This window comes from Oryctolagus cuniculus, chromosome 11 (assembly GCF_964237555.1).
Source record: "Oryctolagus cuniculus chromosome 11, mOryCun1.1, whole genome shotgun sequence".
NCBI classification, from domain to species: Eukaryota; Metazoa; Chordata; class Mammalia; order Lagomorpha; family Leporidae; genus Oryctolagus; species Oryctolagus cuniculus.
Window position 1 is genome coordinate 23012279 of NC_091442.1, and position 24753 is coordinate 23037031.

Below are 24753 nucleotides of genomic sequence, written 5' to 3' on the forward strand. Positions count from 1 at the left end.
AAGCAGTAGACGATGGCCCAAATCCTTGGGCCCCTGCACCCACATGGGAGACCCAGAAGAAGCTCCTGGCTTCTGGCTTCATATCGGCACAGCTCTGGCCATTGCGGCCATCTGGGGAGTGAACCAGCAGACCTCTCTGCCTCTCTGTGTAACTCTGACTTTCAAATAAATAAACAAATCTTAAAAAACAACAACAACAACGAGCAGCCACTTCCACCCGAGTGTTTCAGCAAAGAGAAGCGGATGGACAACCCTGGGTGAAAGAAAGCTCCAGTTAACAGGGTCTCAGAGATCCATTAGTAAAAATGTCTCCTTTTGTAGATGAGGATATTGGGCCCAGAGAAGGGGAAGCACTTGCCTGAGGTCACACGCACAGATTGCGTGAGGTGTGCTTGTTAAAGTCCAGATCTGACTTCAAATCCAGGGTTGGTTCCAAGGCACACCACAAGGATCAAAGTCAAAGGTGTTGCTGTGGAATAAGGTGCTGACTAAACTCTCTCTAGTCATTTCCGATCAGGGAACCTTAAAGGCAGGGCCATGCCTTCTCAGAATTGTAGTGCCCCAGGATCTGCATTCTCACCAGGGACACTCTACAGGGCTCACTGAGACAGTCCAGGACATTGGCAGGCGGGAGCTTCTGGGTTGGGATGGACCCTGAGGGTCCAGGATGATGTGACCACATCCCACAGTGCGTTATGAATTTCTGTAACTCAAGGGATTTCCAGGAAACCTTAAGAGTAGTGGATTTGGATAAAATAAATGTAAGTGCATCTTACGTTTGAGAAACTCAATACTCTTAATAATAGCAAAGGCTGAATATTTTCTAACCATCTTTACATTAAAGTTAGGCAATAAATGCGAGTCCCTGCTGGTCCCTGCCCTCGCTCGTGCTTAATAAGGTGGTCAAACAAATAAATGAGATGATTCATTTAAAGTGCTTAATACAATATTAGGATACAAGAAATTCTCAATAAGAACGAATGGTTATTAATAAAACATTAGCTGGTAACATTAGCAATAGCAGCCACTGTCCTTAAGACACGTTGATTTCCACTTGGAAGACTATACACCCAAACACGCTCTGTGCCTGGGTTCCGCCACCCACTGCATTCTGGGTCTTGTAGTCCGGAAGTGAGCGACCGATTTCTCAGCGCGCAGGCGCAGTGGCGCAGATCCCCGGAAGACCCAGCGGCGGCTCCCAGGATGAGCGGGTGGCGGTGGCTGCTGCGGCGGCGGCGGCGACGCTGACAGGACACGAGCTCTATGCTTTTCCGGCTGCTCATTCCGTTGTGCGTGCTGCTGCCCCTGCACCATGGTGCGCCAGGTCCCGACGGCACCGCGCCCGACCCTGCCCATTACAGGTGAAAAGGGTCAGGCTCCCGCTCTTGCAGTCCCCGTTGGGACTGGGAAGCGCGGACCGGGTCCCTTCCCTTTCCTTCCATACCAGGACCCTTACCCTGACTTGCACGGGTCCCCTCGCTGGACCTCGGCAGAAGTCAGCTGGCGATTGTCATTTTTGTCCCCGCTTTCTTCTAACTGGTTTCATATTCCGGCCCCCAGCCTTATTTCTCGTCCCCCCTCTCCAGGGAGCGAGTCAAGGCCATGTTCTACCACGCCTACGACAGCTACCTGGAGAACGCCTTTCCCTACGATGAGCTGCGACCTCTCACCTGTGACGGGCATGACACCTGGGGCAGGTAGTGCCAGCGGAAGGGCAGGGGGCGGCCGGGATCTGGCGAACTCGTCCTAGGCGGGAGACTCAACCGTGGCTGGGAGCTTCATGGTCCCTCACCGCTTCCGGAAGCTCCCACTGGGGCCAGGGCTGCTCTCTGCTCAGTTCCCACGCAGCCTGCAGAAAACTCATGGCTCAGCCTGGCGTGCTGGACCTCTGGTCCCTCGGTAGCAAGCACCAGGTTATGGGAAGGTCGTGGGTAGAATTTTGGAGACATAGGAAGGACTCCATGGGCCAGAAAACACAGTCCGTTCATTTTGTGGGTAGGCCAACAGGTCCAGAAGGGGTTGTGACACTCCCAGTACTTAAGGGCCTTTCTAGTTGGTGTTCCCTGTGACTGAAGCACACTCTGCCCCTTAACCTCACATCCGGGACTCTGGCATTCCTGTCCTCACTCCACATGTCACTCCTCCGCACTCCTCACAAGAGGCCTGTTTTTTATTTTATTTTATTTTATTTTATTTTATTATTTTTTGTAGTGTGCCTCAATCTCTGACAGAATCATTTTCCCTCGTCTACTGGTTTGTCTTTCTCATTTCCTCTAGAATTAAAAACCTGCTGGAACTGGAATTCTCTGTCTTGTTCCTTGCTGAAGGGTCATTGCATTAGGTGAAGCTGACATTGATTGAACACTGTGTTAAGCATTTTTTTTAAAAAAGATTTGTTTATTTCAAAGAGAGAATCTTCCATCTGCTAGTTCATCCCTAAATGACTGCAGCAGCCTGACCTGGGCCAAGCTGAAAAAGAGCCAGGAATTCTGTTTGGGTCTTCCACATGGGTGGCCGGAACCCCAGTGTTTAGGCCATCTTCTGCTGCCTTCCCAGGCGCATTAGCAGGCAGCTGGATTGGAAGCAGAGTAGCCGGGACTCAAAACAGGCCCCCTGACATGGGGTGCTGTTGCTGCAAGTATAACGCTGGCCTGTGCTGCGCATCTTACTGTGTCATCTCTTTGTGTTCTCATAAACACCTCTAGGAGTTAGGTGCCGTTATCCCTGTTTCAGAAATAGTTATAAATAATATCCCCTTGTATGCTAAGGATTCCAATCACTGTTAACTTTCCTGTGTATCTTTCCAAAAATATCCTTGGTTTATGCCATTATATAGGTGTGTGTGTACACATTTTTTAAAACTTTTTATTTTTATTTTTTGACAGGCAGAGTGGACAGTGAGAGAGAGAGAGAGACAGAGAGAAAGGTCTTCCTTTACCATTGGTTCACCCTCCAATGGCTGCCGTGGCCGGTGCGCTGTGGCCGGTGCACCGTGCTGATCCGATGGCAGGAGCCAGGTACTTCTCCTGGTCTCCCATGGGGTGCAGGGCCCAAGTACTTGGGCCATCCTCCTCTGCACTCCCGGGCCACAGCAGAGAGCTGGACTGGAAGAGGGGCAACCGGGACAGAATCCGGCGCCTTGACCGGGACTAGAACCTGGTGTGCCAGCGCTACAAGGCGGAGGATTAGCCTATTGAGCCGCGGCGCTGGCTAAAAACTTTTTGCAGGTATGATTTATGTAAAATAAAAGACACTCATTTTATTTATTTTTAAAGATTTATTTATTTGAAAGAGCTGTAGAGACAAAGAGGTTTTCCATCCGTTGGTTTACTCCCCAGATGGCTGCAACAGCCGGAGCTGCACTGATCCAAAGCCTGGAGCCAGGAACCTCCTCGGGGACTCCCACAGGGTGCAGGGGCCCAAGGAGTTGGGCCATCCTCGACTGCTTTCCCATGCCATAGCAGAGAGCTGGATCAGAAAAGGAGCAGCCAGGACTAGAACTGGTGTCCATATGGGATGCTGATGCTTCAAGCCAGGGCTTTAACCTGCTGTGCCACAGCACCGGCCCCAAAGACACTCATTTTAAGTGTATAGTGACCATCATCACAGTCAAGATGCAGAACACTTCTGTCCCCCTCAAAGTCTCCCTGGTGTCCCTTCAGAGTTAACCCCTCCACTTGCCCTAACAAGTGCTGATCTGCTTCCTGTCAGTATGTCTCTGAAATGCAGATGGAAAGAGACTCTGCTACCTGTTCTGTACCTTATCATTTTCATTTAACAACGTCACTTGAACAAGTTCCGCCAACACATGGAACTTCTGATAGCAGTCCTTTTGATAGGGTCATAGTTCTGCACTGTTTGTGCCACAAATGAATCACTCTTCAACTGGCAGTCAGTTAGGTTCTTTCCAGCGCTTTGCTGTTCCCCAAAACACTGCCCTGAACACTCTCAGACAACTGTGCAGTGTGGGATTCATTCCCAGATGTGGAATATTGCTAACAACCTTATGCTGCCTCGCCCTGTGCCTCACTTAGTGTCGTGTGGGATCTGATCTGGGGGCAGTCATAATGTCTGGTGTTTGATTTTCTTACTAAGAAGTCGGTTTCTGTCCTTTTACAGTTTTTCTCTGACTCTAATCGATGCTCTGGACACCTTGCTGGTAAGTATCTCGTCTTTGTCGTTTCCTCTCCACCATTGTGTTACCCATAACCTTCCTTTTCTGACAGCGTGGGTGAGTGAAACATGAATTCCTCTGCCTTATATTTTCACCCCATGATTCTGAAGCCCCAGACTCTGGGTGCCCAGCTAGACAGGGGAAAACAATGAATTCCAACTTAGTAGGGCTCGGATGTTTAGCAAACATGAGTAGAGGACCTATTTAATACAGGGAATTGTGATAGACTTCTGTAACTCCGTGAGACTACGGGGACTGTGGTATCCTCCCTGTTTTCAGAAGCTTACATTGTAGTAGCCAAGTTCAATGACATAAACTAGTAATAGTAACTAGTTGGTGTGTTATGTGTGGGCTTGTGCTAGGCACTTCACATGGATTACTCAGTTAATCCCAGCAATAGCTGCGAGGTAAGTACATTTACTCCTTCAGATAGCTGGGGAATCTGATGCCAAGGAAGGTGAGACGACTTGGGCAGGAGACAGAACTATGAAAAAGCACAGCTAGGACTTGGACTTAATGCTGTATGAGCCCAGGCTGTGACCATCAACCTTAAAAAGGCCACGAGAAAGCATTTAACAACTTTCTCCCTTTTTTTTTAATTTTATTTTTGACAGGCAGAGTGGACAGTGAGAGAGAGAGACAGAGAGAAAGGTTTTCCTTGTCCGTTGGTTCACCCCCCAATGGCCGCCGCGGCCAGTGCACTGTGGCCGGCGCACCGTGCTGATCCGAAGCCAGGAGCCAGGTGCTTCTCCTGGTCTCCCATGCGGGTGCAGGGCCCAAGCACTTGGGCCATCCTCCACTGCACTCCTGGGCCATAGCAGAGAGCTGGACAGAAAGAGGAGCAACCGGGACAGAATCTGGTGCCCCGACTGGGACTAGAACCCCGTGTGCCGGCGCCACTAGGCGGAGGATTAGCCTATTGAGCCACGGTGCCGGCCTCTCTCTTTTCACTATTTCTAGTTCTCTGTCACCAGTTCAATTTTCTTGTATGATGGATCTTCAGAAATTTTTGTGGAAAATGTGTATTGTGAAAAAAACTATGTATGGATTTCAAATATTTTTGCACCCAAATGAACTTATCTTTTAATTGCATTTTCATGAACTTTTTGAGGTGCTTTCATATTGATAATATCTATAGGATTGTGATCACTATGTAGATATAATTTAGTTGTTCTTCCATCCTTCCTTCCTTCCTTCTTTTTTTGCTTAACATTAACTTGTGTGTACTTGTCCTTCCATTCAGTATTTCCTGGCGACTGTGTACCAAGTATAGCGCTAGACTCTGGGGTTATAACGGTGAGTTTAAATAGACATGGTCTCTGCTTGCCTGGAGTTTATGATGCTAGTGAAGTAAATAACAATCAAAGAATAACCTTAGAAAATGTATAATTACAAAGTAAGGTGAGTGCTGGGTAGCAAAGGAACACAATTCCATGAGTGGTTGTAGCAAAAGAATCTGACCTAGGCTGAGGAGGTCAGGGGGACTTCCCTGAGGTGGAAAAGGGACATGTAAATGGGGATCTGAAGGAGAAACAGGCACCAGCCAGGAGAAGGAGTGGAGGTGGAAAGAATGTTCTAGGTGGCGTAAACAGCCCGTGTGAAGGCTGTGTGGCAGGAGAGAGGATGGCAGGTGCAGTGAGTTGGAGGAAGGCCAGCGTGGCTGGGGTGTGAAAAAGGAGATGAAGTAAAGTGAAGCTAGAATGATGGAGACCAGAGGCTACAAATCTTGTTCACTAAAGAACAAGATTTTGATCTTTAATTTGAGCGCAATGGAAAGTCACTGAAATTTCTTAAGTAGAGGACAGGAAATGGTGAGGTTTCTCTTTTGAGATCACTGGTTGCAATGTGAAGGGAGATTAATGTGGTCATTCAACAAACATTTGTTGAGTAATTGCTTCATGAGCTATGCTTGGCACTGAAGAAATGTAGAAATGAGTGAGGCTCCTACTCACACAAATATTTTCTTAATATGGGAAGAAATGGATGTCCTAAGAGTTGTGTGGATAAAATTATTGGGATCCACTAAAGGAAGAAGAGGTTAAAGGAGAAAGCAAAGGCTTCCTGAAGAAGGTGACATTTAGACAATCAAAGATAAGTTGGATTTGGAAAGGGTAAGACACAGGAGGGAGTGATTTCCTGTCTGAAGGCAGGAAGTTGGAGACGAATGTGTACAGTTTTACTAATGCAGGTTAGATGAAGGTGAACAGTAAGAGACGTGATCAGAAAGAGCGGCTGGGTCCAAATTGTAGTCATTGGGTGCTGGGATAGTCAGGATTGTTTGGCTATAAGTGCTAGAGACCCAAGATGGAAATGTACTAAATCAGATAACTAAAAGGTTCAAATAAAGACTGGCCTCAGACTCAGCTGGATCCAGACATGTAAGTGATGTCATCTCAAGTCCCTTTTTCCATCTCTTATCTCTGCCCTCTTTGCTGGCTGTGTCTCAGGCTTTCCATAGCTGGCAGGGTAGCCAACAAGAACTCGACTTTTGCAGTAACCTTTGTGGCGAAAGAACCCCCCCTTTTCCATTAATTCCAGAAACAGGGTCTACATTGATCTGACTTGGGTCTCACACTTAACGCTAAACTCATGGTCTCACAGAGCTGCCCCAACTCCAGAAATGAAGTCTGCTTTCCTAGGAGAAAGATGGGGGGATAGCGAAGGCTGTGCCAGCTGCATTTGTTCCGTATTGTTAGGAAAACAGAAGCTTTTCTGGAAGTGCCCTAGTGGACTTTGCCAGGGCTGGAACTGACCAAGTAGCACAGTCACCTTTATCAACAGAGGAAGCTGAGAAAGCAAGCATCTGCGTGTCCGACCCCTGTGGTGGGAGGCCGTGGGGGTGAAGAAGTTGTGAGTCAGTCTGGAGCCCACTGAGCCATAATATTTTCCACAAGGTTGAATGTGACAAGAGAGGGCTTAGGACAACAGGCATCTGCTGCAAATGTCAAACTAAAACCTCCTTTTGTAGTTTCCATCTTTTACGTTGTATGGGTCCACAGTGACTCTTGAACTGGTACCTGGGAACTGACGTAACTCGAGTCTTGACCCTGGGTTTCTGGGTGATTTCTAGCTCTCAGTGCTTCTCCATCTCCAGTCCTAGGACAAAAACTGGAGGTCTGAAATGGAGTAAGTGACAGCTGCACCAGGAGAGGATCCCAAACTCCGAATTCGGCCCCTGAGAGAGGCTCATGGCCAGGTCTCTGCTTCCTTGCAGATTTTAGGGAATGTCTCAGAATTCCAAAGAGTGGTCGAAGTGCTCCAGGACAATGTGGACTTTGACATCGATGTGAATGCCTCCGTATTTGAAACCAACATTCGAGGTGAGGGGTCCCCCATAGGCATGTGAAAGAAAACAGAGTGTGGAGGAGCCTCTGTGTTGACCAGGAAGGGGTAAATGGGCTCTTAACCACTGACCCCGCGAGAGCAGTTGGCTAAAACCAGCGACTGACAGCGCATCCTTCCTTTTGGAGGGGACGCATTGCGGGGGGTCTCGGCATCCCCCTTCAGTTTCAGATATGAATTTGAGCAGTGGACAGAGAAAAGACTGGAAAGAAATAGTACCAAAACTACTCTTGTATTTGACATATATTTGGTGCTAGGCGTACAGCTATGAACAAGAAAAACATAATCCCTGTCTGCCCCGTAGAGTTTCTGTCATGGGGGCAGTGTTTGACATCTGTTTTTCCAGTGTGACAGCTGCCAACTGCATGAGCTCTTAAGTACTGGAAATGTGTCCACTGCCACTGAGTCGGTGAATTTTTCATTTCTTTTAATTTTAATGAATTTAAATAGTTTCAAGGTTAGATATTTTAAATTAAATAATCATATGTGTCTAGTGGTTAATAGGCACATCGAGGGTATTAGTTGCCAAACTTGGCTGGCTGTAAAAACCACTTGGGACCTTTTAAAATGTTCAGATGTGGAGGATCCACCCTCAACTTCATAAATTGGGATCTTTGGGTTGGGTCCTAGAATCAGTATTTTTAGCGGATTTCCAACTGTTGTTGCAACACTACCACGGCCTGTACTTAGAGTGAACAGCTAGACCCTTGCTTGACAGCTGTCATCTCTGGATGGAAAAGTTACATTTGCTCTCTTAATTTATATGTTTTCTGCAATGAAACTTACATTCCAGATACATGAAAGTTTAAGAAAGAGGAGAGAGTGGAAGGGCAGCACAGTATAAAGTCCTGGTTTAGGAATCAGTCTTAGTTTGAGGTGTGCCTGTGGCTGTGACTCACAGCTTCTTGGGCCAGTCTGTCATCTGTGCAGGATGGTTGTCCTTATGTCTTTGTTTCTGCTGTGGACATAATTATACCACCTTTCTTTTGGTTCACATGTGCCCAGTGTATCTTTTTTTTTTTTTTTTTTTTTTTTTTTTTTTTTTTTTGACAGGCAGAGTAGACAGTGAGAGAGAGAGAGAGAGAGAGAGAAAGGTCTTCCTTTTACCATTGGTTCACCCTCCAATGGCCGCTGCAGCTGGCACGCTGTGGCTGGCGCATTGCGCTGATCGGAAGCCAGGAGCCAGGTGCTTATCCTGGTCTTCCATGCGGGTGCAGGGCCCAAGGACTTGGGCCATCTTCCACTGCACTCCTGGGTCATAGCAGAGGGCTATGCCCAGGACTAGAACCTGGTGTGCCGGCGCCACAGGCAGAGGATTAGCCTATTGAGCCGCGGAGCCGGCGCCCAGTGTATCTTTTTCCACCCTTTTACTTTCAATATCTTTTGTAAATAGCATATCATATGGAGCAGCTAGGACTCGAACTGGTGCCCATGTGGGATGCCAGCACTGCAGGCAGTGGCTTTACCCGCTATGCCAGAGCACCGACACCCGTTTTGTTTCAGTTGTCCCATCTTTGTCACTCTTAGCTCTCTTTTTTTCATATCTTCTTCTTTTTTAATTTTAAGATTTTATTTATTTGAAGGCAGAGTTACAGAGAGGCAGAGGCAGAGGCAGAGAGAGAGAGAGCTAGAGAGGTCTTCCATTTGCTGGTTTACTCCCCAGATGGCCGCAATGGCCAGAGCTGCGCTGATCTGGAGCCAGGAGCCAAGAGCTTCTTCCAGGTCTCCCAAGCAGGTGCAGAGGCCAAAGGACTTAGGCCATCTTCTACTGCTTTCCCAGGCCATAGCAGAGAGCTGGATTGGTTTGGAGCAGCTGGGACTTGAACTGGTGCCTACATGGGATGCTGGCACTGCAGGCCATGGTGGCTTTACCCACTACACCCCAGTGCCGGCCCCAATTGTTTTTTTTTTTCTTTTTTGAACTGTTTTAACTTCTTGTGTCTCAGACCTTAATACCCATTATCCCTTGCTTTCTCTCAGAAGTTCTTTTTTTTTTTTTTTTTTTCAGAGTGGACAGAGAGAAAGAGAGACAGAGAGAAAGGTCTTCCTTTGCCGTTGGTTCACCCTCCAATGGCCGCCGTGGCCTGTGCGCTGTGGCCGGCGCACCGCGCTGATCTGATGGCAGGAGCCAGCTGCTTTTCCTGGTCTCCCATGGGGTGCAGGGTCCAAGGACTTGGGCCATCCTCCACTGCACTCCCTGGCCACAGCAGAGAGCTGGCCTGGAAGAGGGGCAACCGGGACAGAATCCGGTGCCCCGACCAGGACTAGAACTCGGTGTGTCGGCGCCGCAAGGCAGAATTTCTTTCTTTAGAATGTCCTTAGTACAGGTATCTTCTTGGCCAACTTTCTTAGCTTTTGTTTATGTGAGAATGTTTATATCTCACTGTTTGGCTTTGAAAGTTTTGGAAGGATTTGGATCTAGGTTGATGCTGTATTCTTTTAGCACGTTGAAAAAAATGTTTCCATTATCTTCTAGTTTCTTGTTATTAAGAAATAATCTATCAATCTAACAGTTATTTCTTTGTAGATAATCTGTTTGCTTTTCACTGTGGCTGCCCCTTCCCTTTTAAAACGTCTTATTAAAGAAATTTAGAGAAAATAGTCTAAGGAGTGAGATGCGCTTAGCCCCTGCCATGTTCCACCGACTCTGCGTTTGAGATCTTTTTCCTTTGGTGCTCTGCAGTGTTTCCACCAGGTGCATAAACGTGGAGTTCTTTTTGTTCTTGGATTCTTGGGTCTGAGGATTGATGTCATTCCCTAGGCTGAGGAAGTTCTAACTGTTCTCTCTGCACATGCTGCCTTTCCCCCGTTTCCTCCCTCTCCTCTCTAGAAGACCTACGTGACATATGTTCCGCTTTCTCACTGTCTTCTCCAACTCCCTTCTGGTTGTTTTTTTTTTTTTTTTTTAATCTTTTATCTCATCGTGTTAGATTTTGGATATTTTTTTCAATCTGTCTTCAAATCCATGAATTCTCTCTTTGGTTACATCTTTTCTGTTATTAAACCTATCTGCATAATCTTAAATTTTAATTATTTATTTTTTTACTTTTAAAAATTGACAGTTCTTTTATAAATATGCTTCATCATTTTTATAATTTCTTGCCACTTACTCATATATCCTAACTTCTTTTCCTGATCTCTTTTTTTTCCTCCCTCCCTCCCTCCCTCCCTGACACTCTCTCTCTCTCTCTCTCTCTCTCTCTCTCTCTCTCTCTCTCTCTCTCTCTCTCTCTCTCTCTCTCTTTCTCTCTCTTTCTTTCTTTCTTATTTACTTTATTTACTCAAAAGGCAGAGTTACAGAGATAGAGAGCTCTCCCATTCTCTGGTTCATTCCCCAAAAGGCCACAACAGCCAGGGCTGGGTCAGACTGGAGCTAGGAGCCAGGAACTTCCGGGTTGCACATGTAGGTAAAGAGGACCATGGACTGGGCCATCTTCTGTTGCTTTCCCAGGCACATTAGCAGGGAGCTGGTTCGGAAGTGGAGCAGCCAGGACTTGAACCAGTGGCCATATGGAATGGGGGTATTGCAGGCAGTGGCTTTACCTGCTACTCCACAATGCCAGCCCCTATTTCTTTCTTTATTTCTTTTTTGAAACAGATATGGCTTACTCTTTTTTAAAAATAATTCATTCATTCATTCATTTATTTTAAAGGCAGAGTTTCACAGAGAGAGAGAGAAAGGTCTTCAGTCCGTTGGTTTACTCCCGAATTGGCCAGAATGGCCGGAGCTGCACCGATCTGAAGCCAGTAGCCAGGAGCTTCTTCTGGGTCTCCCACATGGGTGCAGGGACTGGGCCATCTTCTACTGCTTTCCCAGGCCATAGCAGAGAGCTGGATCAGAAGTGGAGCAGCCGGGACTTGAACTGGCGCCCATGTGGGATGCTGGCAGCTTTACCCACTACGCCACAGCGCCGGCCCCCAGCCCCTATTTTATATTGCACACAGTTCTTTTTTTTAATGATTTATTTATTTATTTGAAAGTCAGAGTTACATAGAGTGGAAGAGACAGAGAGGGAGATCTTCCATCTGCTCCTTCACTCCACAAATGGCTGCAGTGTCTAGGGCTGAGCCAGGCCAAAGCTAGGAACCAGGAACTTCTTCTGGGTCACCCATGTGGGTATAGGGTCCCAAGGACTTGAGCCATCTTCCGCTGCTTTCCCAAGTGCATTAGCAGGAAGCTGGGTCAGAAGTGGAACAGCTGAGGCTGCAGCCAGCGCCCATATGGGATGCCGGCATTGCAGGCTACAGTTTTACCTGCTGCACCACAGTGCTGGCCCTGCCCATAATTAATTTCTGTTCTGTATCTGATACTTCCAGTACCTGAAAGGATGGTAGGTCTACTTTCATTTTGCTGACTCTTAGTCATAATATTTTGTCTTCTTGTATGTTAAAATTTTATTTATTATTACATTAAAAAAAACAACAACAACAACTATCTGTGAGATTCTTTGAGCCCTACCTAGATTGAATGTGAATTCTTCCAAATAAAGTTTTTGTTTCTGGGCTGGTGTTGTGGCGGAGCCGGTTGAGCCACTGCCTGCAGTGCCAGCACCCCATATGTGCATCGGTTCAAGTTCCAGCTGCTCCACTTCCAATCCAGTTCTCTTCTATGGCCTGGGATAGCAGTGGAAGACAGCCCAAGTGCTTGGGCCCCTGTACACACCTGGGACACCTGGAGGAAGCTCCTGGCTTCTGGCTTCAACCTGGCTTAGCCCCAGCTGTTGTGGCCATTTGGGGAGTGAACCATGGATGAAAGACCCCTTTCTTTCTCTCTCTCTCTTTAACTCTGCCTTCCAAAAAAAAATCTTTAAATAAAAGTGTTTGTTGTTGTTGTTGTTGTTGTTTTTTTTTTTTTTTTTTTTTTTTCCTTTCTGCCCTATGGTAGAAGGCACCACTTGCCAAACCCCAACTGGCACTGCAGGTTTGTGGTTTTCTGGACTCTCCAGTGGTGTGAATTCTGACTCAGGCCTGGCGAGCGGCAGGTTTTAGTTACTTCTCCTCGGGGGAGTTGTGTTTTCCTTCCTACACTTGGCCCCACGATTTGAGGCATGCACTGTGCTGTCCACTAGGGTTTATTTTTAGTCCTTCCTTACGCGGACTATCTAATTCTTTCAGGACCCAGTGTTATACACTGCAGGGCCCTTCTCCTCAGACTCCCTGTTTGGGCAGCTGCTGCCTTTCCTGTTATCCCCCTGCCCCACCAGGAGGAGAGGAAGCAGACGCTCAGGGTCACCGTTGTGTTCCGTTGAGAGGATCCTTCAGGAGACCTGTTTAGCCAGAGCTCCAGATACAGAATGTATGTGTCTTCTTATACGTCCTGAATATTGCATAATAAATTGAAGTAATAAATCAATAAAAAGAAGGTGACAGAGATACAGGTGACAGAGTGACAAAGTGAGAGCAGGGGCTTTGGAATTACCACCTACTAGCTGAGTGACCCAGGGCAAACCACTTTGCCTCTCTGCACCTCAGGGTCTTTTTCTGAAGAGGGGAACATAGTACCTAGTGCGTGCTACACAGTGGGGACTTAAGCAAAAGCTAGCTCTTGTTTTTGTGACCTACCAAGAGCGAAAACTTTACAAACCTAACACTGCACACGTGTGATGTAGCCCCTTCCCAGTGAGACGCCCCTGCAGCGTGTTGAGGTTGACTGTGCAAGGGAGAGCCTGGCCCGTGGGGACTGTGACGCGTGCTTTCTGTGCCATCTGCAGTGGTAGGAGGACTCCTGTCTGCTCATCTGCTGTCCAAGAAGGCTGGGGTGGAAGTGGAGGCCGGATGGCCCTGTTCCGGACCTCTCCTGAGGATGGCCGAGGAGGCCGCTCGAAAACTCCTCCCAGGTAAGAACCACCCAGAGGTGGGGAAGAGATGGGGTCCCTGGGTAGGTCCGTCTCCCTTGCTTGGGATGAGAGAGGCAGTGCTGAATGATTTCTGGGTGGTTCTCATCCTGCCCCTTGACACTGATATAGAAATCAGGGGAGTCATGGCATTTGAAGGGTTTTCTGGGCCCTGGTCTAGAATGGATAGGATGATTGTATTATGTCATTCCTGAGGGCCAGCGTGGTGGGGGGGTAGCCCTTGCCTTTCTTTTCTTTTATTTAAATTTTTAAACAGAGAACCCATATCTGCTGATTCATTCCTCAAATGCCCACAATAGCAGGGGATGCTGACGCCAGGAGCTGGGAACTCAGTCCAGGTCTCTCATGTGAGTGGCAGGAATATAATTATTTGAGCTCTCACTGTTGCCTTCCCAGGGTAGACATTGGCAGGAAGCTGGAATTGAGAGCCAGAGCTGGGAATCCAGTCCAGGAATTTCAGTATCTTAATCGCTATGCCAAATGTCCACGCCACCTTCCCTTTATTTTGAGTGAGTCTTCTCACCCGGTCCCCAGCTCACATGCTCCTGAAAGAACAGGGCCTCCGGGAAGAGCCTTCGTCTCAGCATCAGGAGCCCCAGGTTCCAGACTCAGCTCTGCCAGCCAGCATCGCGACCAACCCTCCCTTCCTTTCCTTGGTTCCCACTGCCCCATCTATCACATGGGGGGTGTAATCCCTGCCTCCCTCCCGTGCTGTGAGTTCAGAAAGGACAAGGTGTTTGGAGAACCTCAAACACTGCTGCAGTGAGAAGGGTTTGCTCAGTGGCTGAGTCGTGGCCAGGGCTGCAGGCCAAGCCTTAGTGTTGTTGTCCAGTGGGGTGGATAGGCCGGCTTCAGCAGCGTCAGCTGGACACTCTGTTCTCGCCGGGGTGTGACAGAGGCCCAAGGGCCGTTCACACCCAGACTCATCACGGGGCGCTCCCACCGGTCGTTGGACCTTCTCTTTTGCTTATCCCTTCCCCACAGTACTCGCCTGCCGTCCTTGGGGGGAGCTGAGGAGGGTGAGTGAGCTGGGTCCAGGTCTCAGCCACGGCTCATGGCCCAAGTGACTCCTCGCAAGCATCATGTCCTGTATGATTCATCCCGGAGGAAACTCTGCCTAGTTGCTCCTTTTTTTAAAAAAAGTTCTATGTTAAGAAATATACATATTGAAGAATATATAATGAATCACGATAGAGCAGGCGCCAGGTCCAAGGGTCAGAGTTTGTCACTCCCCTTCTTCTTCGTACTGATGACTTTGCCTGAAAGAGGCTTTGGAGCTCTTTCCAGCGTGACTCGCATTTTCCTTGCTTGCCACCCGTACCTGCCTGATAGCAAGTTTCTTTGTAGTAGAAAAACTTGCTGGGCCCTGTGGTTCTTGGAAGTTTCTGACAGCTTGGCTCACCATTTGGTGACGTACAGGCTGCCCTAGGTTGTTTGACCTTTTGGCCTGGAGAGGAAGTCTCTGCCTCTGGTTGTTGAAGTCTTGCCTTGAAGGAGAAGGCCCTGGAGTAGGTGGGGCGGGTAGAGCACTAACTGGCATTAGCTGTTCGTGGGGCAGGTGTTACCATCCCAGCCTTGCTGGGCTCTCCTGTGTGGCCTTGGCTGAGTCACTTCTGTACGGGCACGATCTTCTCTGCCCGTAAGTTGAGGGGTAGACTGAATTGGTGGTCTGTTGGCTCATTCTGTTTGTTCTTTTAAAAATAGTTTGGTCCCTAAACCATTTATTTATAGCCAGGATGTTAAACTGAACTCTCTGGGACGGTTTAGGATCTTTGAATCTCTTTCATTTAGTCAGAATGGCGTTTTTAAAACGTCAGTGGGTGGGACTGGCGCCTGCAGTGCTGGCATCCCATATGGGTACCAGTTTGAATCCCAGCTGCTCCACTTCTGATCCAGCTCTCTGCTATGGCCTGGGGGATGGCCTGAGCCCTTGGGCCTCTGCACCTACATGGGAGACCTGGAGGAAGCTCCTAGCTCCTGGCTCCAGGCTTCGAATTGGCCCAGCTCTGGCTTTTGCAGCCATTTGTGGGGTGAACAGATAGAAGACCTCTCTCCCCATCTCTTTCTTTCTCTCTCTCTCTCTCTGCCTCTGCTTCTGTCTCTCTGTATCTCTGCCTTTCAAATAAATAAATAATTCTTTTAAAAAAAAAGCCAGCAATGGTTTTAACAGGGCCTGTTTTCGTCATTGTGCTGGGTGCCCTTCCACCCTCTGTGGCTTGAACCCTGCCCGCTTCACAGTCTGCTGTTCGCCTGCCCCTGGAAGGCACAGTGTGCAATAATGAGGAGCTGCTCTAGCTGTAATGAGCACGCGTGGGATGTGACAGGCCAGAGATAGCCCTCTCTGTGTCCCCTCACTGGGGACAGGAGCCTGAGGGTCATGCACAGCAGTGTTGGACAGCTTCAGCTGGGCCCCTGCAGTTGTGACATTCCCCTTTCGCTGGCCCACACTCTAGCAGATAACCCAGGAAGTGCTAGCTAAGGCGTTAGGCTTTGGGCTTATGTCTGAACCACTCCTGCCCCACTCCTGACGGAGGTCATAATATTCTGATTGTTTAGCCTTTCAGACCCCCACTGGCATGCCCTATGGAACGGTGAATCTGCTTCATGGAGTGAACCCAGGAGAGACCCCTGTCACCTGTACGGCAGGGATCGGGACCTTCATTGTGGAATTTGCTACCCTGAGCAGCCTCACCGGTGACCCTGTGTTTGAAGATGTGGCCAGGGTGGCCCTGATGCGCCTCTGGGAGAGCCGTTCCGACATCGGGCTGGTACGTTGGCTGCAGCTCTTCCTGTCTGAGCCGAGTCTGTGCCTTGGCACCTACTTACGAGGCCCACTTGCACCAAGGGAAACGTAGAATGGCCACGGAAGTGATCTAGGACTTGGGCTGAGGGTTGTGATGAATAGACCAAGCCCCTGATTCAAGTTTGGCACAGAGTGGGTGGAGCGTGATAGCATCCCTTCTGGCTGGGAACAGGGGCTGTGTTAATAAGCTTTGCCCACTTGAGCTTCTCTGATTTTTGGCTGCATTTCTTAGAACATTAGTTCTAAGAGATGTTGAATTGCCATTCCATGAAAACGTGACTCCTGACCAATTAAATTTGGGAATACATATAGTATCCTCCCCCCTTTTTTTCCCTGAAGAGTCACAATGAATGTGAGCAGGATAGAGGTTATGAAATCCGAGGCTAAGAAAAATAAATTTAACTTTGCTTAACTCAACATTTCCCAAAATTATTTGCCCCAGAGCTTCTGTTTGCCCTCTAATTCACATTAACACATGGAAATTTAACGCACTTGGGACCAGATGAGCTCTAAGGTCAGTTACAGCTCTTCACCAGGATAAGCCAATGAGACGAGCGGTAACTGAGCCAAAGCTATCCAGGAAATAACACTGGGTTTCATCAGGACTAGAGTCAAGCCCTGGCCTTGCTGCATCGAAACTGACGCTGGCGAGTTACTCAACCTCTCTGGTCCTCAGTCACTTCAGCAGTGACAGTACTGTATTAATACCTTCTGAGCCGACTCACTATGACGGCAAGACCGTGTTTGACAGTGATTCAGGCACAGGCACATCTTATGGAAAGTCTGGTGCTACGTCAGCTTGAGAAGCGAAGCTTGGGTGAGGAATCCTTGAAAATCCCTCCCGAAGGAGCCTGTAGTAACTCCGTGAGTGAGTTCCACACGGGCCATTTGCCCTCCAGCCCCAGAACTGTTGGTGGCCTGCCCAGGTCATCTCATCCCTCCCTATTTCCTGGCACTCTGGCCTGTCTTCCTATAGCCACCATCTGTGCTTCTCTGCCTCTGGGCCTTCCCTGCTTGTCTGTGGCTGGAAATCCCAGGACTTGCACAGACTTGGCCAGCATCTGATACCATTGAGGATTTGTGGAGGAACACTCCACAGCCCTGGAGTGAGGTCACTCCACAGCGCGTGTCCACACTGGATCCAGGGCTCCCGAGCAGGGCTGGACTCGGTTCCCGTGGAGGAAATGTGCTTGCTCACACATTCCTTCCAGGGAACTCACTTTCCTCCTCCCGACGGTGTCTCCAGGACCTGACCTTCCAGGTCAGCTGCTTTCAGTCTCCCTTGCTGAGGCTCCGCTCCTTGGGGAACCCAAACCATCAGCACAGGTAGCTGTTTCTGAACATACCTGCTTCTGTGAAAGTTATATGAAAAATACATCTCTTCATTTAAATCTTTTAGAATTTATTTTTAACAGCCTTTACAGCCATGTGGTTCGAAAGTCAAATGATTCAAAAGCATACCCCCCCCCAAAAAAAAAATCAAAAGCATACCCAGTGACACTGATGACAGCCCTCTGACCCCTGGCCCCCTAGCTATCCAGTGTTTTCTCCTTTGAAACAACCACTCTGTCAGCTTCTTGGGGTGTCTTCCCTGAGTTAATGTATAGAAATTTGTAAAATCTGTCTGGTGGCTTTATTATCACTAGCATCAGATGCTGGTGCAGAGACGTCTCATTTTGTGGGAACAGCTCTCTCTTGTCTCCCAGCTGTTACTCGATCTCAGCAGAGCACAAACACTCCAAAGCATTCACCTTTTCATTAAGTCTTCAAGACTGTGCACGAGATGCATCTTCTCTGTACAGATGTGCAGGAAGGCTTGCTGTGACCCAGACTCACCCCTCTTTCCCGTAGCCTGCTCGTCTCCCCGGAATCACTGGGGTGCCTGTCTCACGCCTCATGGGGCAGTCAGAGGATAGGTGTATCCTCCTTTGGCCTTGGGCCCTCTGCTGGAACCATTTGTTTCCCTCCCAGGTCGGCAACCACATTGATGTGCTCACCGGGAAGTGGGTGGCCCAGGACGCGGGCATCGGCGCTGGTGTGGACTCCTACTTTGAGTACCTAGTGAAAGGAGCCATCCTGCTTCAGGATAAGAAGCTCATGGCCATGTTCCTAGGTAAGAAGGGCTTTCCCCAAGATTTTTCCTGTCAGCCTCTGGCTTATTTATAAACTTTATTTTTTTTTAAAGATTTATTTATTTATTTGAAAGTCAGAATTAGGCAGAGAGAGAGAGAGATCTTCCATCCAATGGTTCATTCCCCAAATGGCTGCAATGGCCAGAGCTGCGCCGATCCGAAGCCAAGAGCCAGGAGCTTCTTCCGGGTCTCCCATGTGGATGCCGGGGCCCAAGGACTTGAGCCATCTTCTACTGCTTTCCCAGGCCACAGCAGAGAGCTGGATGGGAAGAGGAGCAGCCAGGTCTTGAACTGGCGCCCATATGGGATGCTGGCACTTCAGGCCAGGATATTAACCTGCTGTGCCACAGTGCCGACCCTTATTTATAAACTTTAGATTGCTCCCAAGTGCCCACAGAATCATTTCAGAATACTAAATCTGCATTTAAAGCCACTGTGGACTTAGACTGCCCACTTAATGCTCATAATACCTTTTTTTGCTTTCTTGCAAAATTCGGCTGAATGATGCTGTATTCTCTGAACATGACTCCTAATCATTGCATGTGGTGTTTCTTTTACTTAGAATACCCTTTTCTTTTGACAATATGGGTCCAAATTCTCTTACCCTTCAAAGCCTAGCTTAAACATCACCTTGCCCAGGAAATAATCTGATCCTTCCTCAGAGTTTGAGACTGTAGGCATCTTTCCAGTGATTAGTTGTCATTAGTAGTTACAGCTGCAATGGTTGGGTACGGAATCCATGCCCTATTCCCCTGTGTATTCCCCCTAACCATTTGCGAGAGGAAGATGATAAATGGAAAAATATAGGAAATATTTATGTTGAAAAATAGAAAATATATTAACATATAGCAGATGACAGTAAATTTTGAAAGCACAGAAGAAAAGCAGTGAAAAGTCTTGAGCCCGTTGATGCCTGTTGAATAAGTACAGCTTAGCCTGCAGGCCCTCAGACACTAATGCTAAGGATTTTGAGGAATTTTTGGGCACCTAACAATAATTATTATAGCTACTACTCATGTATTCCGCAGATACTTGCTGGGTACTATTGATGTGCCAAGCACCGCGCCAGACTCTGAACATGAGCTATTCCATTTAATCTTGTGATGCTGCCTCCGATCGTCTTACTTATTTCAATGTGCATTTGGTACTTTGTTCATTCACATGATGATACTTATAATTTATTATGCGCTGTCCCGGGGTTGGGGATTCTACAGTGAACAAAACACAGCCCCAGCCCTCCCAGCCCTTGTGGTTTTACAGTCTAAGTCAGAGATGTAAGGTCACGTTCCCACTGGCATGTAAGCTCCATGAGGGCCAGACTTTGGTTTACGACCTCCCAGGTGCGTGCCATCCAGGAGGTGCTCAGTGAATACCTGTTTCATGAGTAAATTACTGAACAATCCTGTGAGATACATGACATTGGTTTCCCCATTTTATAGATAGTAAGACTGAGGCTTGGGATGGACCCCTTGCCCAAGGTCACAGCTAGCAGGTGATAAAGCTGGAGCCAGAGGTTCAACTGTGGGTCCCATGCCCTGTGCCCCTTTCTAGTCTGCTTGCCTTCTTGCATCCCAACCTGCTTTGAGGCTAGGCTATCAGAGGATTTATCACAAGAGTAAGTCCACGCTTTTGTTGTCAGGGGCTGCTGGTGACTCTGATCACTCACATGCCTGTTATCTGATCTGCCCTGTAGAGTACAACAAAGCCATTCGGAACTACACCCGCTTCGACGACTGGTACCTGTGGGTGCAGATGTACAAGGGGACAGTCTCCATGCCGGTCTTCCAGTCCCTGGAGGCCTACTGGCCCGGTCTTCAGGTAGGAATGATCAAAACACATAGTCGTTTTTCTGTGGAACTGACTAAGAAGCTCATTCTGTCATACAAGTCAAATAAGATACTTGCGTTGCTTGCACTATTTTTTTTAAATGAGTTTTCCAAGGGGACCGTAAAGCATCAGGAAGTGAACTTCTGATTTTCTGTGGCTGTTATTTCACTTCTGGTAAACAGAGTCTTTCCAGGCTGGGCGTGAGAAGCCTCTGAGAAGAGCTGTTTCTTCGCTGGGCATTCCTGTCCAATCTGTCCATTGACAGTGGGCCTGGGGAGGGTGGGAAAGCAGCTGCAGCTGCTCTGGCCACTGTCATGGTTTTTGTTTCTTAATGGTCTGACAGACCTGTGGCTGGAAGTATGGATCTTAGCGCTCTAGGTATACCACACTACTTCGTGCACTAAAATGCGAAAAGTCTTAAGCCTATACTCTCTCTCTCTCTTTTTTTTTTTTTTTAATTCACAAGCTTTTATTGGGATTCTGCTCCTGGGCGAGGTTCCCTGGTCCCAACAGAGTGGGGAGCTGGGGAAGTCGCGTGTCAGAGATTGGGAGACTGGCTGGCGCCGCGGCTCAATAGGCTAATCTTCCGCCTTGCGGCGCCGGCACACCAGTTTCTAGTCCCGGTCGGGGCACTGGATTCTGTCCCGGTTACCCCTCTTCCAGTCCAGCTCCCTGCTGTGGCCCGGGAGTGCAGTGAAGGATAGCCCAAGTCCTTAGGTCCTGCACCCGCATGGGAGACCAGGATAAGCTCCTGGCTCCTGGCTTCGGATCAGCGTGGTGCGCTGGCCGCAGCGGCCATTGTAGGGTGAACCAACGGTAAAGGAAGACCTTTCTCTCTCACTGTCCACTCTGCCTGTCAAAAAAAAAAAAAAAAAAAAAAAAGATTGGGAGGGCTCCTTTTATAGATTCAGGGCATGGGGGTTAAAGGTTGAGTCGGGTCTGATCCTCATTGGTTGACCTTTAGGCACCCGTGGGGACCTTGACAAGGACTTTTCTTCCCCAGAAGTGTGGGTAGGGACTCTCCATTCCCGGAAGTATAGGCCTTCCCTCCTTGTGGATCCCAAAGCTATCATCCCAACCTTTTGATGATAGGAAAGGGGGTGACGATGAGTCCCTCTGGCTGCTTCCTGCTGACTGGGGACGTCATCTTCAGGGGCCCGCTGGAGGTATCTTGGGGCTCTGCAGGGACAGGCATGTATGGATGGAGAAGCATCTGGTTGACTGCCTGGTTGCTGAAGGCCTTGGTTCATTCCGTTATCACCTGCTGTAAACACTTACATGGACACTGTATTATACAAGTCAGGGTAAGAATAGCTGCCAGTGATCCTAAGAGTGGCATTAACCAGGTGGAGAGGATTTCATAGAGGAGAGGAAATGGGGGGGGCTGTCTCTGGACCCTTATAAGGACAGTTTTGATGGATACGGCTTAAAGCTGATCCCAGCCAAGACTGGGAGAAGGCCACTCAACTTTTGCAGTTAGAGGGGTTTGTCTGTAGAGAAATTCTGAATAATTATACAACATTAAGTGGAGGAGAGGACCATCAATATGCATAGGTTGGGAGCAGAGCCATTGATGTTAGAGTAGAGGTTATTATTACAAAGGAATGAGACCCAAGTGGGCTAGACAGGGTCTAGAACAAAGGACAGAGTCATTATTAGAGGACCCAAGAAAGGTGCTATCTAAGCCACAACTGTTTTCTGACTGAGAAAGCCTATACTCTCAGACTTCCTTCCCAGTCCAGCCCCTATTGTCGGTTTTCTAGGTATTTCAAGAAATGTACACATGCATATAATATAGACTTATATCCTTCTTTTTACTTTACATGGATAATCTTTGGCATTTTCCCCTTCACTGTATATGCATTTATCTTGGAGATCATTATTTATTGATATACACAGATCAGATTTACTTTTTTAAAAAATGTAATTTTTTTTTTTTTTTTTTTTTTTTTTGGACAGGCAGAGTGGACAGTGAGAGAGAGAGATAGAGAGAAAGGTCTTCCTTTGCTGTTGGTTCACCTTCCAATGGCCGCCGCGGCTAGTGTGCTGCAGCTGGCGCAGCGCGCTGATCTGATGGCAGGAGCCAGGTACTTATCCTGGTCTCCCATGGGGTGCAGGGCCCAAGGACTTGGGCCATCCTCCACTGCACTCCCTGGCCACAGCAGAGAGCTGGCCTGGAAGAGGGGCAACCGGGACAGAATCCGGCGCCCCGACTGGGACTAGAACCCAGTGTGCCAGTGCCGCAAGGCAGAGGATTAGCCTAGTGAGCCGCGGCGCCGGCTAAAAAATGTAATTTTTAAAAATAAAAAAAATCGGCTGGCGCCACGGCTCACTAGGTTAATCCTCTGCCTTGCGGCGCTGGCATACCGGGTTCTAGTCCTGGTCGGGGCGCCGGATTCTGTCCCGGTTGCCCCTCTTCCAGGCCAGCTCTCTGCTGTGGCCCGGGAGTGCAATGGAGGATAGCCCAAGTGCATGGGCCCTGCACCCCATGGGAGACCAGGATAAGCTCCTGGCTCCTGGCTTTGGATTGGTGCAGCTCCGGCCATTGTGGCCAATTGGAGAGTGAACCAGCAGATGGAAGACCTCTCTCTCTGCCTCTCCTTCTTTCTCTGTGTAACTCTGATTTTCAAGTAAAATAAATAAATCTTTAAAAAAAATAAAAAGAAGTGGAGCAGCCGAGACTCGAACCAGCTCCCATGTGGGATGCGGGCACTGCAGGCGGGTGGTGGCTTTACCCACTATGCCACAGTGCCAGCCCCTATGATATGCTTTTGTGAACTCTGGTTGCCAAGGCCATAGCAGAGAGGTAGATTGGAAGTGGGTCTCAAACCAGTTCCATTATGGAATGCCAGCATTGGAGGTGGTGGCTTTACTCGCTATGCCACAGCGCCAGCCCCTGTTCATTCATTTTCTCAGCAAATATTTGAATCCCCACTGTGTTCCAGTCCTGCCCTCATGAAGTTTATATATGCAGAGACATAAAAAAACTTTACATAGAAAAACGCATAAAATAGTACATTGCAATAGGTATGTCCTTTAGACTTGGAATCCAGGGGAGGCCTCTGAGAAGTGGTGACACGTATGCTAGTCACCTAAAGGGTAAAGAATTAGGGGTGGAGTTTGATGTTCCAGACAGGAGCCAAGTCGTGTGTGAAGGCTCTGGGGGCAGGAAAGAGTGGAGTGGAGTGTTTATCAGAAACAAAAGCAGTGTGGTCACAGTCCAGGGGATGGAAAACTCAGTGAAAGGTCAGCAGTTACCAGACTCTGCAGGCCCTGAGGGCTGTAGGGAGCTGCCTTGACCACGCTGTCCCTGCAGCAAGCCCCAGAAGTCTGGTGGGGGTGTAGGATGGTCACAGTGCTGCTGTGGTGAGGGTGGAGTAGCGGGGGACAAGAGGGGACCATGGGACTATGGGACCAACAAGGAATCCTTTGAGGTCGTCCCGGATGCTGGTGGCCAGATGGTGGCTCTGGAGATAAAGAGAAGAAACTCTAATGTTTTGGAGATGGAATTGGCAGAAGTTGCTGGTGGAATTAATGTGGGTGTGAGGGAGAAGGGAGGAACCAAGGATGACTACCAGGTTTCCTGCCAGGCAACTGAGTGGACAGGGTGTCACTTCCTATGAAGGGATGGAGGCAAGAGTATGGAGGCAACTTTGTGGGAAAGTGAAGGGACCAAGAATTTTTTGGGGGGAATGTCAAGTTTGTTCTGTCCTTGAAATATTCAGTAGAGATGTCAAGGTAAGTTGTTTCCCTGTGAGCTTATATTAATAATAATTTATTACAGTAGCTAAAAAAGTTACAAATGTAAATATCCTCTGACCCAGAAGTCCCAATTCTGGAAATTTATCTTACAGATACAATTTGCATATGTTTAAAGTGACATATATACCAAAGGTATTTGTTGCAGCATTGGTTGGTACTGCAAATAGTAAAAGATTGGAGCCAAGCCAAACAGCTATTAATAGGGAACTGACTCATTTTTGGGCCAAGCAGTAGAATACTATGCAAGTATAAAAATAGGAGGAGGAAACGCTCTTACTACTTATATGGCAAAAAAATCAGAATATTTTGTTAAATGATTAAAGGAAAACACAGCAATTTATTTAATAGACTATTTATAGTATAGAGAATGTAATAAATGCTTATTTGCTATGTTTGCATAAAGAAACTCTGGAAGGTTATATGACAAACTAATAAAAATAGTTATTAGAGGTGTGAGACTTGGTGCCTTCAATTTTTTCCCTATTCTTAGAATTTTTTTAAAGATTTATTTATTTATTTGAAAGGCAGAGTTACAGAGAGGGAAAAGGCAGAGGCAGAGAGAAAGAAAGAAATATCTTTCATATAGTTCACTCCACAAATGGTCATAATGGCTGGAGCGGGGCCAGTCTGAAGCCAGGAGCCAGGAGCTTCATCTGGGTCTCCCACATGGGTGCAGGGACCCAATCACTTGGACCATCCTCCGCTGCTTTCCCAGGTGCATTATTAGGGAGCTGGATCAGAAGTATAGCAGCTGGGGCTCAAATTGGTGCCCATACAGGATGTCAGCACTGCAGGTGGCACTTTTACCCACAGTGCCACCGGCCCCTGTTCTTAGAATTTTGAACCAGCTGGCTGAAT

At 48.0% G+C, this 24753-nt stretch overlaps 1 protein-coding gene across 2 annotated transcripts in view; it reads left to right on the forward strand.

The window, feature by feature from the left end:
• The first annotated feature begins 1158 nt into the window (after positions 1-1158).
• The window catches only part of EDEM2 (ER degradation enhancing alpha-mannosidase like protein 2), a 31184-nt gene continuing 7589 nt past the window's right edge, over positions 1159-24753 (forward strand). The window contains exons 1-8 of one of the 2 annotated variants that reach the window (XM_002710786.5): positions 1160-1361; positions 1587-1697; positions 4120-4159; positions 7389-7494; positions 13228-13353; positions 15928-16139; positions 18146-18287; positions 20000-20124. In XM_002710786.5, the coding sequence (XP_002710832.2) occupies positions 1264-1361; positions 1587-1697; positions 4120-4159; positions 7389-7494; positions 13228-13353; positions 15928-16139; positions 18146-18287; positions 20000-20124 (960 nt within the window). In that variant the 5' untranslated portion in view covers positions 1160-1263. Of the gene's footprint in view, positions 1362-1586; positions 1698-4119; positions 4160-7388; positions 7495-13227; positions 13354-15927; positions 16140-18145; positions 18288-19999; positions 20125-24753 lie in introns of both variants that reach the window. The other variant, XM_017341661.3, reaches the window with a different exon arrangement.